Here is a 16966-nt window from a genome sequence, read left to right as displayed (position 1 = left end):
CCTACAATTTATAATTTTTTTATTGTAGTTTAGAATATAAATAACTTATTTTACCATACTATGACACGTTGCTTTGAATTGAATTTTTCAGTAAGATTATTGTATGTTATTTCCATTTTTTCCAATAAATTAGAAGATCCAACAAACAACTATGTCAGAGAATGTTAATGAATATGTCAATGAAATTGAAAACATATGTATATCTTAATTTTACCATAGGGTTACTTTTATTCAATTTTTTAATCGACTAAAACTAACGTAGTACATTTTGTAATATTATTTATCCTGAAACTTAAGTATTTAAGCATATGCGTATGTATGCTCATAAGTATATAGGTACATATTTATATTATATGTAGTAAATGTCTCTAAGTATGTATGTGCATAGATTTGTTATTCTCTCAAAAATATATTGTATAAGTACTTATTTTAAGCTTCCATTAATTTACTACACTGCAATTTTATAAAAATTCTCCTATAGCATATTCATAGACCTAACTAAAGTATAAACACATGCTTCTTAACATTACTGATTACTGTAAAATTCATTTAGCGCTAACATAAAACGCTTACGTTATGTATTGTCTAATGTCAGTTGAATAATTTTATTTTTGTTTACCATCCAAATACACCAAATTTCATATAATTTGCGAAAACACATTTTCCTGTTGACAAATAAATGGCTGTTACTTCTAGTCAGTAGTGTTTGCTTTAAATAGTATAATAGTTCAATATGGAAATATTTCTTGGGCGGACATACTGTCCTGCTGGATGTGACCGTCTATTCAGTTTTATTTTTCAAGCGAGGATTCTGTTCATAAGCCTACAAAAAGATAATATACATATGTACATAAATAATAACTAATCATTACTGTAATGTTAAAAAATCAACTGTGTAATTTACCTTTCGAGCTACCATGAGTAGATTATCGTATGTACTACTGCCGGTTTGCTTGACCATGTCGTAGAATATTTTAGATTCACTTTCCGTCAACAATTTATAGGGTGCATCGAATTCCACTGCGTGCCCAGCATCCATGACCAGCACCTTATCCGAGTCCATGACAGTGTGCAAACGATGCGCAATTGTGAGAACCGTGCAATATTTGAATTTACTTCTTATTGTCAATTGTATGAGTGCATCAGTCTGTGGATCCACATTTGCCGTTGCCTCGTCCAGCACAAGAATTTTATTTTCACGCAATATAGCACGTGCCAGACATACCAACTGTCGTTGACCGACACTGAAATTACTGCCGCCTTCGGATATTTTGCTCTGTAAGCCGCTCGCCAACTCGGCTACAGCGTCCTTCAGTTCAACCTGCAACCGTGCAAAAAAAAAATGTGTACATATGTATTAATAAAAATATTATATTTAAGTATTGGAAATAATCTGATTTTTGCTTACTTCCTCAAGCACTTCCCATAATTTGGCATCTGAATATTCGTCAAATGGATCCAAATTGTAACGCATTGTACCCGAAAAAAGCACCGGTTCTTGAGGTATAATTGAGATTTTGCTGCGCAAATCATGCAAACCCAACCCCTCAATATTTCTTGTGTCAATAATAATCGAACCCTCATTGTACGATAGGCGAAAGAGCGCATTGATAAGGGAAGATTTGCCTGCGCCGGTGCGTCCCACAATACCCACCTTTTCCGAGGGCTGTATTTCAAAGTTTAACGATTTCAACACACGATCTGTTTTCATATCAGGAAAATAGCGTAGGCTAAGCTCATCAAATACGATTTTACCCTGTTCGGGCCATGTTTTCGGTGGTTTTTTACTGGGTTTACTTTCAAGTTCTCCTTCGGGTTCTATTTCTTCATACTCTATTAAACGTTCTACACTCGTCATGCTATTTTCGAGCTCAGCAGACTGCCGCATACCCCACTGCACCATGCCCGTTAAGCCCATGGCCTGAGTCACAGCCAAGCCAACATCGCCACCATTGTCAGGTGAGGAAACCAAAAAGCTCAACGTGGTAACAGCTATATAGAGCGCACAAAAACAGTCGAGCCAGTAACCAAAAGCGCGATTTGTTATCAAAAACATATAATAGCCGGAGCTGTGCAAATCCTGGTAATTGTCAAACTCATTAATCAGCATCTGCTGAGCGGCGAAAGCACGTATCGTCGGTAGGCCGTTAAGTGAGGCGCTCAAGTGTGAATAGATGGGCGAACGTGCTGGAAAGAGTAACGAGTTTAGAATAATGTAATTGCACTTTTACTAATTCTATATGATCAGCTTACTAACTGCTTCAAGACGTTTTACATCGCGCGACGTATTTAGGTAAAACGAACGCATTGCATAGAAAATAAGCGCCAGCACAGCCGTCACCAGGAGATTCATTGGATTCACAATGGTGATTACAATGACAATACCAAATAAGCTCAGGAAATTCTGTATGACATCCATCATAACCCATGGCAGCAACTCATCCACTTGACCCAAATCCTTTGCGAAACGATTTAGTATGCGACCAGAGGGATTTGTATGAAAAAAGTACATTGCTGCGCGTGTGATGCCACGGTACATTGCATTGTGCAGCTCTGTCGAGGACAGCATCGTCATTGTATTGAAGAGCAAACTGCGGCCGACAGCAAAAATGATGATGGCCAAAATGATGCCGAAGAATATATAAATATCCATTGGGTTAGTATTACTATTCAGTCGTGCGTCGCGCGCGTCCGTATCATTAGTAACGTTTACAGCGAATTCACGTGCTTGACTAAGTAGTTGTTGCTCGTTTTTATTAACCCTATGGATAATCAAGCAATAAAACAATATACTTAGCACAAATTAAATGAATGGAAGCCTACAGATAACTTACCACATCGAGACGTAAAAGTCGCCAGTAGACCCCAATATCTGGGACGCTACACAAAAGAACGCTGTTATTGAGAACAACATATAGCCGCCACTGGCACCAAAATACTTTTTATAGAGGCCCCAACCAATTTTACCCAACTCACGCTTCTCCTGCACTTGCAAAGGCGAATCAGCTGCTTCATCAATTAACGAGTCAGCTATCGACTCGTCCATCGAACTCATAGTCGCAGTGCTATTCTGTCGATTCATATTGATTTGTGTTGACTTACTCTTCGCTTCCACATCAGTGTCACCATCCTCCTTACGACACTCTTCTGGTGGCGTCAGCAAATTTGCAAAGTCCAGACCACTACTACGCATCGACTCATAGGTGCCCACAGCGCTGATCTTACCCTTATCCATTATAACAATGATGTCAGCATGCTCTAAGAATTGCAGCTGATGGGTAACCAAAACTACGATTTCATTGTGCAGATAGCCGCGCATACACTGATCAAAGAGGTGGCGACCGACGTGCGTGTCCACAGCGCTTAGTGGATCATCGAGCAGGTAAACATCGGCTTTGCGGTAGACTGCGCGCGCTAAGCTGATACGCGCCTTTTGACCGCCCGAAAGCGATGCGCCACGTTCACCCACTATCGTTTTATCGCCATGCGGCAGCAGCTCGAAATCGCGTTCCAGCGCGCACTTTTTAACCACAGTGCGATAACGATGTTTGTCCATTGGTAAGCCGAAAAGTATATTTTGCCGTATACTGCCAGTGAATAACCAAGGCTCCTGCGATGCATACGAGTAGGATCCGTGAACAGTAATGGAACCCGAATCCACAGGCAGTTCGCCAAGAATGGCTTGTATCAAACTAGAAAAAGCACAAATTATTAAAATCAAGTCAATACCTAGAATAATAGCAATTACTTTGATAATTTGTTTGTCGTTGGTATGCTAAGTCCAACACTATTGGAAATTACTCGTACCTTGACTTTCCGGAACCCACCGGTCCAATGACAGCCACTAGTGTGGCCGGTTTCACATCCAAATTCACATTATTTAGCGTATACTCTATTGCGGTGGGATCCCACTTCGCTTTGAGCTCACATATTTCAATGCCTGCTTCTTCTGCTAGCTCCTGCGTTATTTTCTTCGTTAAATTTAGATTACCATTCATGTCGTCTGTTTTCTTAGTTTTATTACAGGCATTTGCCGAAATTCTCGAGTTATCGCCGATTTCTTCGTATAATAAGTATTCTTTAATACGCTTCATAGACACAAGCGTTTCCGCGATTTGTTGAATACCATTTGGAAAGGCCACAACCATGGTGTTACGCAAAATGCTGTAAAAGGCAGTAATGACAAAGGCTTTTTCCGCGGTGAGAAAGTTTCCCAAGAGCACGTAGCCAACTAGGCTGACGAAAACGGATACGCGCGTCATATACATCGCGAACGATTGCAAGATACCGCGTATATAGTTGTTGTTGCGTATGGCTATCATTTCTTTGCGTCGTACAAACTGTATCATCTTGCCGAAAGGTTTCTCCCACGCATACATCTTGATCACCTGTATGCCCGAGACTATCTCGTTCATCATGCGAACACGCTCGTCGGTGCGCAATGCTGTGCGCAAACGCAACTTCGATGTCATTTTGCCCAAAAAGGCTTGCAACGGTATGAATAATAACATAACTGCGACTCCGAACAGCGAGGCGATTCCGATCTTAAATGAAAGCAGATGTATTACTTGCTTGTTGAATTAAAAACTTAAGTGTTTACAAACACTCACCTCTCTATACATGAGCACGGCGACAACGGCGATCTCTATGGGTCCCACCCATAACACATGTATGTGCATGATGGATGTGTCCAAGCGACCGACATCATTAGATATCAGATTGACTACTTGGCCCGTTGTGGTGCCACCCAACGCAGTTCTGTTCAAACGCAGCGCTTTCCTATAAATCAGATTGCACATTGCGATACGCACCTTCATGCCGATGTGCTGTATACCCAGCATATAAGGATGCCTGAAGAGTACATTTATGGCATTGCAGAGTATAACACCCAAGGCGTAAATATATGCGGTGTATTTATCATCTTGGTTAGAGGGATTCGCATAGTAATTGACTAGACCTCCAAGAAATAGTGGTTGTGTGACGCTGTAAGCAACAAAAAAAAGTGGGTAAAGCCTCAGCACAGTCGAGATGTAAAAGGTCTTACCGCAGCCCGATTTCCAATGAAAATAGTAAAAATCCTAAAGCTAAAAATTGAAACCCAAATACGCGTATGACAGCTAAAAGCAAGTTGGGTTCTTGGTTTTTAAGGCGCTTCTTCTCAACCTCCGCTTCCCAAGCTGCATTTAATTTAACACCAAGCGTTTCTAAAAAAATGTTTTTCAATTATATGTCAAACGTCGATTTCAGTTATAACATTTTATTAAATTCGACACGAATCATTTAAAAAAGGAGTCTTTCAATATTTTAATGGTCTGTATTATCACCATAGTAGCATACTTTGCAACTTTTGAGTAAATATCGGTAGACTAAGAAGATCTTTAGTTCATGCAGCTAACCTCTCTTTATAGTCTCAGTCGCTTTGTACGCGAAACACGAGTATGGCGACCACGCGCTTCATACCCGAAAAATGAACCAAAATTTGTTGAGTCATTATATAAGAGATATTTAGGCCCTAATGTTATCAAGGTATTTCGAATTTCAATCATTTTTCGCCTCTTGTTCGATGTTAACGATTTAGACTTTATAAAGTTAATACTATAATATTTACTAAAGTGAATCAAAACCCAGTACCTCGCCACTCATTTTCGGCTTAACTGACACAAGCCCAAAAATTTTTAATTAATACAAAACTTTTTTAAATTATTTATTCTATGTATATTTAATAGGTCTCTCACCTGATTTGTGTTCATTCAATGCCTTATATAGATCCTTTTCATCCAGAGTTTTTTTACGCCCTTTAAAAAATATTGGTATAGTGAAGCTAAAATATAAAAAAAATTATTATTGTCCAAATTATGATATAAAATGCAAATTATATATGAAATTTCCAATGTAGTGAAAACAACTCCTTGAATACATTAAAGTTCTGAAACGAATTAATAAAAACAAATTTACATAAGGGATTACATACAGTTAGAATTTTCAAAAAATCGATATTTTTAATATTATTTTTTTAATGTACATATATTTAAGAATACACACAGAAAATTTCATATCGTTCCGGTGAATATTTTCGAAGTTACACGCAAATATGAAAAGGCGTTTCAGAGCGCTTGGAAGTACAAGGCCGGAGCGGCAGCGACTACCTGACCAAACTTTAATCTCGTTTTTCTCAGAATGGTGCTTTCAAAGTCGGTGACCAACATAACTCGAAAACGACTAAACCGATTAGTCTCAAATTTTAACACGAGGTTCTTAAATATCTTTTTTAGTAATGAATCGAAGATTTTTTCTCTCCGATAAATATTTTGTTCTCATAAACAATTTGAGGCCGAAATTTCGGTGAAAAATCGCTTTTTTTATTTTGCTTATTCTTTCGATTAATTACTAGATTACTTTAACTTAATCTGTTTGGTTTTTTAAATTTCAGATAATCCAGTTCAGAGATATAGTGTTCACCGCAAAACGTCTTTTTTGAGATCAGCTCCCGGAGATCAGCTGTAGCTCTTTTCCAAATAAATATTATTATTATTATTAAATATTTTTACTAGTATTAAGTTTAAAATATAGTTAAAAGGTACTATAATATGTGTATACATTTTTGGATCATTAAATTTAAAAGTTTTCTAAGAAAAAAAGTAGTAGTAGCAAAGATGTTTTTCTTAAATAAACTTGATGAGCGGATCACCATACTCTTAAAAATATGTACGCATCTTAAACAATGATTTTATAATCTGAAAATCCATGTTGTTAGAACTACTCATATTGTTTCCTACTGGTTCTTGTAGAAAATGAAATTTACGATATTTTTTATATTCTAAAAAGGTTTTATATTAAGTTTTTCACGAAGTTTGTAACACTCAGTAAAATACCTAGGCGACTTTATAAAGTATTTACTATATAATTGAACAACGTAACTAGCTATGCCGATTTTGAAATGTCCGTCTGTCTGTCTGTATATACGCGTACTAGTCCTTCAGTTTTTGAGATATCGATCTGAAGTTTTGCTCACGTCTTTTTCTCACCAAGAAGCTGCTCTTTCATCGAAAAAGCCGAGATCATACAAACTGACCGATCCAAATCCAGTCCCTCTATGGTAATTTTAATTATTTGACAAGATATCTTCACGAAATTTCCCATGGACTATTTTCAAAACCAGCGGTACAATCTCCGAACAAGTTGTTCAGATCAGACTACTATAGCATTTAGATGTCATACAAACCGACCGATCAAAGTCAAGTTCTGAAGGGTATTAAGCTTCTGTTCAGTTCTTTTTTATTTAACAATTCAATCCAATATTTTTGCAAAATAATATAATACTTAAGCTAAAATATTTTCAAAGACAAATATAAGTACATATATATAAAACTAAATATAACGTTGCAAAATAGGTATTAAAAATGTCTAATGTCCAACATCACCCGCTTAAGACATTTATTGTATTTATGTATCTATAATTTTACCACAACTAACGTTGGTTTACAGTAGTCATATATCTTCAAAGATCTCTGTCAACAACAGTCACTGATAAGAAAAATTATCAGCTGATATTGCTCGTAGTGAACTTCCACAGTCAGTAGGTTTAATGGAATCCATTTAATAAGCGTTTAATTAATTCATTCATTGAAGTCATTAGAACGTGGATACGCATATGAACGTGGATATACATACAAGTATATATGTAATTGTCAATGTATATGGATGTATGTATGTATGTACATTATATAGCCATATTTACATACATATATATTTATTATGTATTTGGGCTCAAATTTTTGTTACTTGAGACAAATTCCAAAAGAACAAGCTATTTATATAATATGGTAATTTGACCGTTGTATTATTGTTGTTGTAATACCTGATCATTACAAGTACTCGACCAGCAAGAACTTGATCCTGAAAAGTATACCATAGTTCCTAACTGTAGTTTTTAGTGCAATTTACCAAAGTTTCATTTTTATAATTGCCGTTACATGGGCGGTGGGCGCATCTCTAGGCGAATTTTATATATTTTTTTAACGAAACTTGCAACAATGATTCGCAATGGCTGGCTGACAAAAATTCTTGCATCACTTTGTTCTATATATCCTCCTACAATCTAATTCGACCTACCAGGTTTCCTTTTCCAATACCAATACCGAACTTCTGCATTGTTTTTAGTTTTTTTTTACGTTTTTGAATAGTACCGTATTTTAAATATGAAATCGGTCAAACTTGTAGCTATAATCTGAATTTCAGCTGGAAAGGTGAACAGACAGATATTTGAGAGAGAGAAATTGTCAAATGATAAAGACTATTCTACAAAATATCTACATAATTAGCTGTATTTTACCTAAAAGCCCTATACTTTATACACTTCATTCACTTTAAGCGAGTGAATAACAGTTTGTTACTCAACTCAACATTTAACGCACACTTACCATAGCAAAAGCGCCGATAACGGATTAGCGCGTACGCGTGGATTTTCTGGCAATTCATCGGCCTTTATGGACTGCATCCTACAATGTCTGAGACTAATTCTTCTACGAACACTTTTCGCCTACCACTATGCACATTCATAACACAAATCCCGGTATTTGCTGTAATGTAATAAAATACAGTTTATATATTGTATGTATGTACATATGTTTGTGTGTATGGCTATGTGTAGATAGTAAGGTAGAATATTAACAGCGACAGCTTAAATAGCAATGCAGGTGTGCTTATATCATAAAATAAGATAACTTCATTGTTACACAATACTAGCATTTGATAGTATTTGCGTACGAATTATTTTTCCCACTATTTGACGCATGTTTTTATGCACACATGCATACATAGGTACATACATACACACATGGAGCTGTCATGGAGTATGGTGGTGATAAGTTAAATGCGAAGGTACAATCCATGTAGTTTATGGCCGATCTGTATGTACGATACATGCGAAAATACATTTGTATGTACATATGTACAGTTACTGACAATAAAAAGAATCAAATATATGGTTACAAAATAATTAATAATCTTCGTTATTTGTCTGATAGCTTTCCGATACGTTTTGCCTGTAATCGATTGCTACAATATTTATCTTTTAAAACAACATGATGGCGACTCTGTTATATTTTACTGTTATCCTTGTGTTTAAATGAAACAAAAGTGTACTTTTGTTGTCGTGACAAAAAAACAGAATGAAGGAATAAAAATAATACTTGATAACTGATAATTATTTATTTAACAATTATAATGTAAGTATATAATCTTTAGAATATTTATTAAAATTGCCCAGCGGCAGCGCATAAGCACATAACAAATTTGCAAAATAACGCTTATACCTAAAGAGAAATGCAAAAATTATAAAACAATTGCTAAAAATTTGTGTTTACAACTTTGAAACCCCCCAAAAAAAAGCGACCACAAACAACAACGGTTCAGGATGACAATTACATCGTTTTTATCAAAACGCAATCCTTATAAGTCCTCTGCAGCTATCCAAAGAGAATTGGGTGTAAAAATTTGTTCGAGAACTGTTACGCGTCGCTTTGTAGAAAAGAATATTTTCGGAAGGTTGTCCCGGAAAGTCCCAAACAATCGGATTGATTTTGCTTCAGCGCATATCAATTGGATCGATGAAAAAATGTAAGATTGCTTGATCCGATGAATGTATAATAAATATAGTAGGTAGCGATGGAAAAGTTTGAAGCATACCTGTGGTGTGGTCAAAATTTGGCTACAGGATCAAGGAAGCGATGTTATAACTTTGCCATTAAACCACGAAATAAGGAGGAAATATGGGCAAAAGTTCAAAAGACATGGTATTCAATACCAAATTCAGTATGTAAAGCTCTAGTGGAATATATGCCGAAAAGGTGCACTGCCGTACTCGCAAATAAAGGTTTAGGTTATTCTAACTTATATAAATTTTTTAGTTATAGTAGTCCACTATTTACGATTTTGGTTCCATAGTTTTATTTTATTGTCAACTGAAGTTTTATTAACAGTTGTCTGCTGATAATACATACTACATTTATATTAATTTATAAAACATTAATTTAAGTTATTTCTAGTTATTGAAATGTTTAATATACATTTTTTTAATTAAAAAATAATTGTTTCCTCCTAAGAACTATGGTAACACTTTTTTTTTTTGCAAATAGTTGTGAATCAAATTATTTTCTATTTTATTGTCAGTAACTGTATGTACGAGTATAAGTGTTTGGCAAAATACAGGTATTTAATTAACGACCAAGATAACGCGATTTGGCATAGAATATTGTCTAAAGTAACGGTACAATCTTGTTTGATCTGAAATTGTTACAAATTGTTCAGATCTGACCATTGTAACACACAGCTGACATACAAAGTGATCGAATAAAGTCAAGTTCTTGTATGGAAATTTTATTTATTTGTTTTATCTTTGTCAGTTTTTTTTATAGAAAACTTAAAAAAGTTTAAAGGTTATGAATTGTGAATTATTGAACTTAACTTTATAAACAATAGCAGTAGATTTCAACTCGTATTTGATTTGCCGAAATCTTTGAAATTGTAATTAAGTGTAAAAACTATCATTAAGTTTGAATGATTTGCGAGTATGTAATAACATTGAGTTTTGGCGCAAACACCATTAATTGTTTTAAGTTCAAAACAGGTGTTATATGAACTCATAATTGTCATAGGAACATAAGCACCATAAATTGGAAATTTGACCAACTGATGAACGTCTTATTTATAATTCAAATAAGACATATCAAATTCGTTTACATTTATAAAAACATATACATTTGTCTACATAGACGCAGATATAGCCGTTTATTCAGAATTTCACAACCGATACTCAGTCGTCACAAACCACCGCTACACTTAATTCACAATGTCACCGCATTCGATGGCACACAATCGCAACTATTTTTTACTATTTAACTGTAAAACCACATCTTTCAAAAAGTATCTCCATGTAATAAGATACATATATATAGATATTTTTTTCCATTTTTTAAAGAAAAAATACATATGTACATATATATATATATTTTTAATATTTTAGATATTATATATGTATGTATGTACATACATATGTATATGTAAAAATATTACTGCTCAGCTGTTCATATTGAATAACTTTTATTACTTGAATTGTAAACAAATGCTCATATATATTAAGCTTTTATAAAAGTCACTATAAATTATAGCGCTATGCGTACTTCAAACAGTCTACCGATCAGCAAAAATACACGCGAACTATAATAATCTAGTCAAGTACGTTCGCCGCTACAGCCATGGCTAAACTGATTTGAGAAATATTTTATGTAAATGTTTGTTCGTGCCCGGCGTCCAGCGTGTACGTATCGGGTATTTATGTATATTTGAGAGCAAAAAATCATAAACTCTGGAACAATTTTAATGAGTATATCTGGCGAAAAAGGCTGGTGAGTCCCCAAGATAGTGTATTGTATATACATATGGGTGTATTTTTGTATTCAAAGTAACAAGCTTGCAGCTAACTCATAAAGAGAATAGTAGTTTTTGCTTTTGTTGTAAATATATGTAGATATTAACAAGCATACATATGTACGTATGTAGATATGTACATTGAAACGTTTGTACGATGTCATAGTCCAGACAAGTTAAAAATTTTGGACCAAAATATATGAAACCAAATTACGGCTTTTGTTTGCATATACAAAAACAAAAAAAAAGTTCAGTATTCTTAGTTTTGTTTTCAATTTTAATTCGAAGTATAATATTTAAACAATCTATACAGTTAAGTTCAATAATTCACAATTTATAATCTTTGTTTTTTTTTAAGTTTTCTATGAAAAAATTACAAAGATAAAAACAATTTAAGTTTCGCTTATTTTGTAATTCATAAAATGATCATCAATTAAGACGTATGTATGAACATGTGTGTTTATTCATGTATGCATGTACATACATATGTACGTACATATATACGTAAATATATCATCACTTGTGCTCTTTTGACACACGCTAAGTCTTTGCCCATTCTTTGCACGTTTTTTTTATTGGTTATTCATTAACGATTTTGTTTAAACTCGTAATCAATTTATTTAACATCAGATCGATACTCAATTACTTATACCCGATATCCATTAATAAATATATTATTAACCTATGTACATTAATTGTGAATTAATAGATACTTGATACAAGCATACCCATGCATATATGTACATACACATGTATATGAAAAGATAACACAAGTCATATCAGCTGTACACTAAATTCTTTAATGAAACATGTGATACTTACCAATTTCATATTATAGTACATGAATTTGTTGTTTATCTATAACTATTTGATTTTTTTGTGAAACTCTTTTACATACATACGTAAGCTCGTACATACATAAGTATTTGCATATGCATATGTAAGTAAAGACAAAGAAGCACTTTAGTTTATGCAATTTAGTCTAGGTAAAATATGAGTCAAATATACGTATGTACATATATGTCAATTAAAAACTTGCTTTAATTTGAAAATACAAGTGCTACTAACTTCTATGTATATACATATGTATATTTTGTAACCACTAAATAGTGAAATATTCCGTATTATTAACGAATAACTTAACCGTAAACAAAACACAAGACGAAAAATGAAGCGAAACAACAGCTGATTTTACTTATTATCAAATGTTGTTGCAGAACATTATGAAACTGAAATTGAATTCGAACCGGAATTGAAAAAGTGTGTATGTGTGTATAAAGTGCCGCTTCCCGCTCCTTAGTACAATTGAATAAAAAAACTGCACATATATACATATGTACACAATTTAGCCTTAGTTTTAGTTGCTTCAAGTTGATAGGAGTCCCAAATAGTTTTTTTTTTTTATAACCTACAGGATTTAGTTTCATGAAAATGCTACATCATTTCTCTCTAACGGCAAAGTGCGAGTAATTTCAGTGAAATTACGACTTTCAAGTATACACAATATATCATACAAAGCCATTGATGATTAATAAAATTTCATATAGAAAGTTTGTTGATAATTATATATAGGAATTATGCTACTTTTTTTTTACATTCAGACCAAATCTTCACAAGCACCCTGTGTCTTGTTCCCACACATACCGTACAAAGAAGTGTATTGAATTTTCGCAATAACAGACCGCGACAACAGCGGCTTATCAATTAGTTATTTACTTCAATATTTGCCGACATTGTAAACAAAAGATACAAAGTCGTAACAAAAAATGTCTTCATTGGGAGATTCTGTTGGTTATCTAATTTTTGGCAATCCAATTAGCCAAGCGCTATTATCGACTGCGGCGGGTGTAATTAAAAGCACAGTAAGTTGTGCAAGACATTGTTTCCTTTCACTCTCTAAATTATTTTTATTAAACGCGTTCAATTTAATGCTTAGGAAGCGCTTTTACCACGCAAATTGCCGGCACCGAAGGCAAATTTATCTGCACCTCCACCGCCACCTGTGCGTTTACCATTGTGGGAGTTGGCTGGCAGGCAATATAATTTCGTACGTTTAGCAGGTTTATGTGGCGCAAGTGCTGTTATTATGGGTGCATATGGCAAACATATTTTTGCAAAATTCCCCAATACTGAAGATAAAACAGAGGCCAGGACGGTTTTTGAAACAGCTAATCGTTTTCATTTTCTTCATTCATTTGCACTTTTAGCGATGCCGCTGGTGCGCAAACCGTTATTGGTAAGTTCATCGTACTGCTAGTATCACGTTTCTTAAATTGACATCTTGTGCAATATTTTGTTGTCTGAGTTTTATTATTACAATATGTGTGCATTAGGATGGATCTGCTTTACTAGATAGAAAATTTTATTAAACTTATATTAAGTTGTTAATTGAAAATTAGTCCGATTTTAAGAAAATACCCATATCACTTTTAATAAAAAATGCATATACTTATGTAAATATTTTATTGTCACTTAAAAACACTTTATTTCCAGCAATTATCTATATGATTAAGATTTACAAAAGTTTACATGTATATATTGCAAAGTACTCAATTTTTTCCAAACACGTTTACTCAAAAAGTGCGGAAGAACAGGCTTTTAAATTAAACACTTTTATTTATATTTTCTTATGTTTAAGTATTATATTTAATGTTTCATAATTTGCGCATAAATTCAATGTATTGGTATGCTACGCATTATTTTCTATAACACATTTCTATAGCACATTTATACTAGTATTTGAGCATTTCGCCATAAGTTCGTATTAAAGCTTGAGTTCAGGTTTTATATATTGTTATGGAAACTAACATCTCACCCCTTGCACCTGATATAATACAATATTAGATATGCGTGGACAAATAAATTACAATTGTAAACGAATGCACTTTTCGAATATTAAGCGATTTTAGAAAGAATTTAACTATAAAACTTCCGTGAGTCTACCACATCAGTTGCAAGAGACAATTTTTGTCATTTTGTTTGAGTGCTTAAAGAATTTCACATTGCACATAGTGCCATGCTCGTAATTATTAGTTAAAAAATTATGAATATTTAAAGGCGCTAAATTTTCTGTGATTTAGTATACTCTTAACAATTTTTTTTTCTTGAACGGATTTTCTTAACAACTTACGTTACCCAGAGTATGTGGAAAGTGCTTATCAATATACTTTCCAAAAGTCGTTATTGATGGCATCAATTTTTAATTTTCTGGTGAAAAATATTTTTGAAAATGTATTTGTCTATTTCTTTTAAAATTTAATCCTTATTGCTTAGAAAAAGGAATTATATTTTTTTTTTATAAATTTCATATAGATTAGTTTCTTATAAAATATTCTTTTGATTTACGTTGAATTTTTTCGAGACAACCACGTAACGAAAATGATGTTGCAACGCCATGATTTAGGCTAATATGAATTGCCATAGCACAAAGTCTGAAATCTTTAAAACATATCATCATATATACAAGTATATGTATATATTTACTAGTGTTAATTCTACCGCTTTTTATTGCGATTTTTCAAAACATTTTAAATGATCAATTCATAGTAGTATATATATATATATATATATATGTACTCAAAAAAACTAAAAGCTAGCGCTTCTCTATAATGATTTATGTGGTTGCTATTAAAAAACAGCTGAGTAGTAAAGAGTAAAGCTTAATATTTTGGTGAATTGTTATTTATAATAATCTCATGACACACAGTAAGTCATACAAAAGATTGATTTGTTTATAGCATAAAGTATGATCTAGTAATTGACTTAATTCTGGTAAAGTTCGTTTTTTTTTTTAATTTTCTTATGGCTACAAATAAGTATTTCTATTAGTTTTGTATTTTAACCATTTCTCGTAACAAAAAATTATTGTTTATATTCTATAATATTTACAACAGAACCTGTTTCAAGCAGTTTTGCCTATGCATACCTACAAGCACAATAAAAAGCAAACTTTTAGTAGCTAAGCCTAATTAAATTACTTTAAAAAGTTAATATGTATGTTTGTATGTTTGTTAACAACCACTAAAGTATTTGGAGGTGCAAAGCTATATCTGCCAACAATCAGCTGATTTTTACACTTACTACTACTACTTAATAAATAAATATAAATTTTATTATATTATTTATTAGTTATATGAATTTTCGCCTAAGTAGTGCCATATTTTTGAGCAAATTTTGTAGTTGACACCTGTTGGGATTAGTCTTCGCTAGGAGACTCTTACTCTGAATGTCCAAGTTAGATTTTCTGTATATTTAGAATTTTATTCGGGCTCACGCCCACATTTATATTCAAATAAATGCATTTCTCAAAATAAGCATTTTATGGTAGAAAACAATTTCCAATTTTAGTAATGCCAAACGACACATTCAAGAAAGCTCGTTTTTTTATATTCTTCATAGTTCTGCGTTAATTAGAAATAATTTACATACTACTCAACGTACACATGTAAATTCCATTTAACAAGGAACTTGTCTTATTGTCCTTTCATTAGTGTTTTCATATTGTCTTTTAAATGTATTTGTTTTTTATTTTAGCTTTTTTAATGTGTTTTGTAATAATTGTTATTCATTGCAGACTGGCTCCTTGATGGCCGTGGGCACTATACTGTTTAGCGGTGTACTCTACCATCGCGCCCTGACTGGCAATAGAACTTACATACCGGTGGCAACATGTGGTGGCTTTTGCCTTATCATGGCTTGGCTTTCGCTAATGTTTTAAGGCTATTTATTGTTGATTGACACCATTAATTTATTGTCTTTTCTTGCATATACACTAGTATGCAAACAAAAAATGTATATTTTCCTTGCTACCCATTCAGTTGTGGGCGGTGAGAAATTTGTGCGATTAAAGAAAATCAAAAAAACAAAGAAAAATATGTATATTGCGCGCATATTGTTAAGATTTTTTGAATAACATATTTATTTATGAAACAATTCTTTAAAAAAAATCGTTTTATTGTTATTATAACTACTAATTTATTTATATAATGCTCTAAATTTTGCAACGCACACAATAGTATGGGTGCATAGCGTAAATTGCATTAATTTAGTTATGGCTCAACATCTTTGTTTTTCGAATTCTTTGAGATTATAATTGTCTAATTATTGCCATAATTGCTGCCTCTAATTTCATATCCAATTTGAATTAAGTAAATTATATAAATGCATTCTACATTTTGTAAATATTTATTATAGCATTATATTATATATGTTATGTATCTATGTATATTTAACGTTTATAACTAGTACTGATATAATCAGTGTTTACTGGAAGAATCAATGTCGTTAATAGTTGTAAATGATTATTATAGCTATGTATGAATTTTAAATGCATACTGAAAACTACATAATTTTCATTGATTTGCGGCTGCGCACACATTACCATTTCTGTAACAGTAATAAATCTACAATACAACATTATAGAAACAACGTATTTGTTATTTGTGTACTATATATGTGTTATATTACGTACAAAAAACTTCTCTGTTGCTATGATTTCATAAAAATTCTTTATAAGTACTATATACATATAATTTTATGT

The 16966-nt window shown here is 33.0% G+C and overlaps 2 protein-coding genes across 7 annotated transcripts; one reads left to right on the top strand and one right to left on the bottom strand.

The window, feature by feature from the left end:
* Positions 1-204: 204 nt before the first annotated feature.
* Positions 205-12514, bottom strand: LOC106616646 (probable multidrug resistance-associated protein lethal(2)03659). Of its 6 annotated transcripts, none has more exons than XM_070111357.1 (11): positions 12496-12514; positions 8421-8579; positions 5736-5821; positions 5045-5204; positions 4611-4983; positions 3808-4544; positions 2835-3692; positions 2254-2762; positions 1409-2187; positions 905-1321; positions 205-823 (listed from the first exon to the last, which is right to left on the bottom strand). In XM_070111357.1, exons 2-11 carry the CDS (start codon positions 8495-8497, stop codon positions 782-784), a joined length of 4038 nt encoding a protein of 1345 aa, XP_069967458.1. In that variant the 5' UTR covers positions 8498-8579; positions 12496-12514; the 3' UTR covers positions 205-781. The 6 variants fall into 6 exon arrangements, with proteins under 6 accessions (XP_069967458.1, XP_036233402.2, XP_014088878.3 ...); XM_036377509.2 differs by lacking the exon at positions 12496-12514 and adding an exon at positions 12250-12401; XM_014233403.3 differs by lacking the exon at positions 12496-12514 and adding an exon at positions 11181-11313.
* Positions 12515-13065: 551 nt separating this feature from the next.
* On the top strand, positions 13066-16854 carry LOC106616639 (transmembrane protein 256 homolog). Its single transcript, XM_014233392.3, has 3 exons — positions 13066-13289; positions 13364-13663; positions 16001-16854. The coding sequence occupies exons 1-3, from the start codon at positions 13194-13196 to the stop codon at positions 16142-16144; spliced, it is 540 nt and encodes a 179-aa protein (XP_014088867.1). The 5' UTR covers positions 13066-13193; the 3' UTR covers positions 16145-16854.
* The last annotated feature ends 112 nt before the right edge of the window (positions 16855-16966 follow it).

This window comes from Bactrocera oleae, chromosome 2 (assembly GCF_042242935.1).
Source record: "Bactrocera oleae isolate idBacOlea1 chromosome 2, idBacOlea1, whole genome shotgun sequence".
In the NCBI taxonomy this organism is placed as follows: Eukaryota; Metazoa; Arthropoda; class Insecta; order Diptera; family Tephritidae; genus Bactrocera; species Bactrocera oleae.
The sequence above is the reverse complement of the archived record's forward strand: the minus strand, read 5'-3'. Positions and strand labels throughout refer to the sequence as shown.

Coding starts and splice junctions, on each gene's coding strand:
- LOC106616646 (XM_070111357.1), bottom strand. CDS start 8,497: ATGCAGTCCATAAAGGCCGATGAATTGCCAGAAAATCCACGCGTACGC. Junction 2,763..2,834: donor GACTTTTACGTCTCGATGTG/GTAAGTTATCTG, acceptor GATTATCCATAG/GGTTAATAAAAACGAGCAAC. Junction 2,188..2,253: donor AAAACGTCTTGAAGCAGTTA/GTAAGCTGATCA, acceptor TACTCTTTCCAG/CACGTTCGCCCATCTATTCA.
- LOC106616639 (XM_014233392.3), top strand. CDS start 13,194: ATGTCTTCATTGGGAGATTCTGTTGGTTATCTAATTTTTGGCAATCCA. Junction 13,290..13,363: donor CGGGTGTAATTAAAAGCACA/GTAAGTTGTGCA, acceptor TTTAATGCTTAG/GAAGCGCTTTTACCACGCAA. Junction 13,664..16,000: donor TGGTGCGCAAACCGTTATTG/GTAAGTTCATCG, acceptor TATTCATTGCAG/ACTGGCTCCTTGATGGCCGT.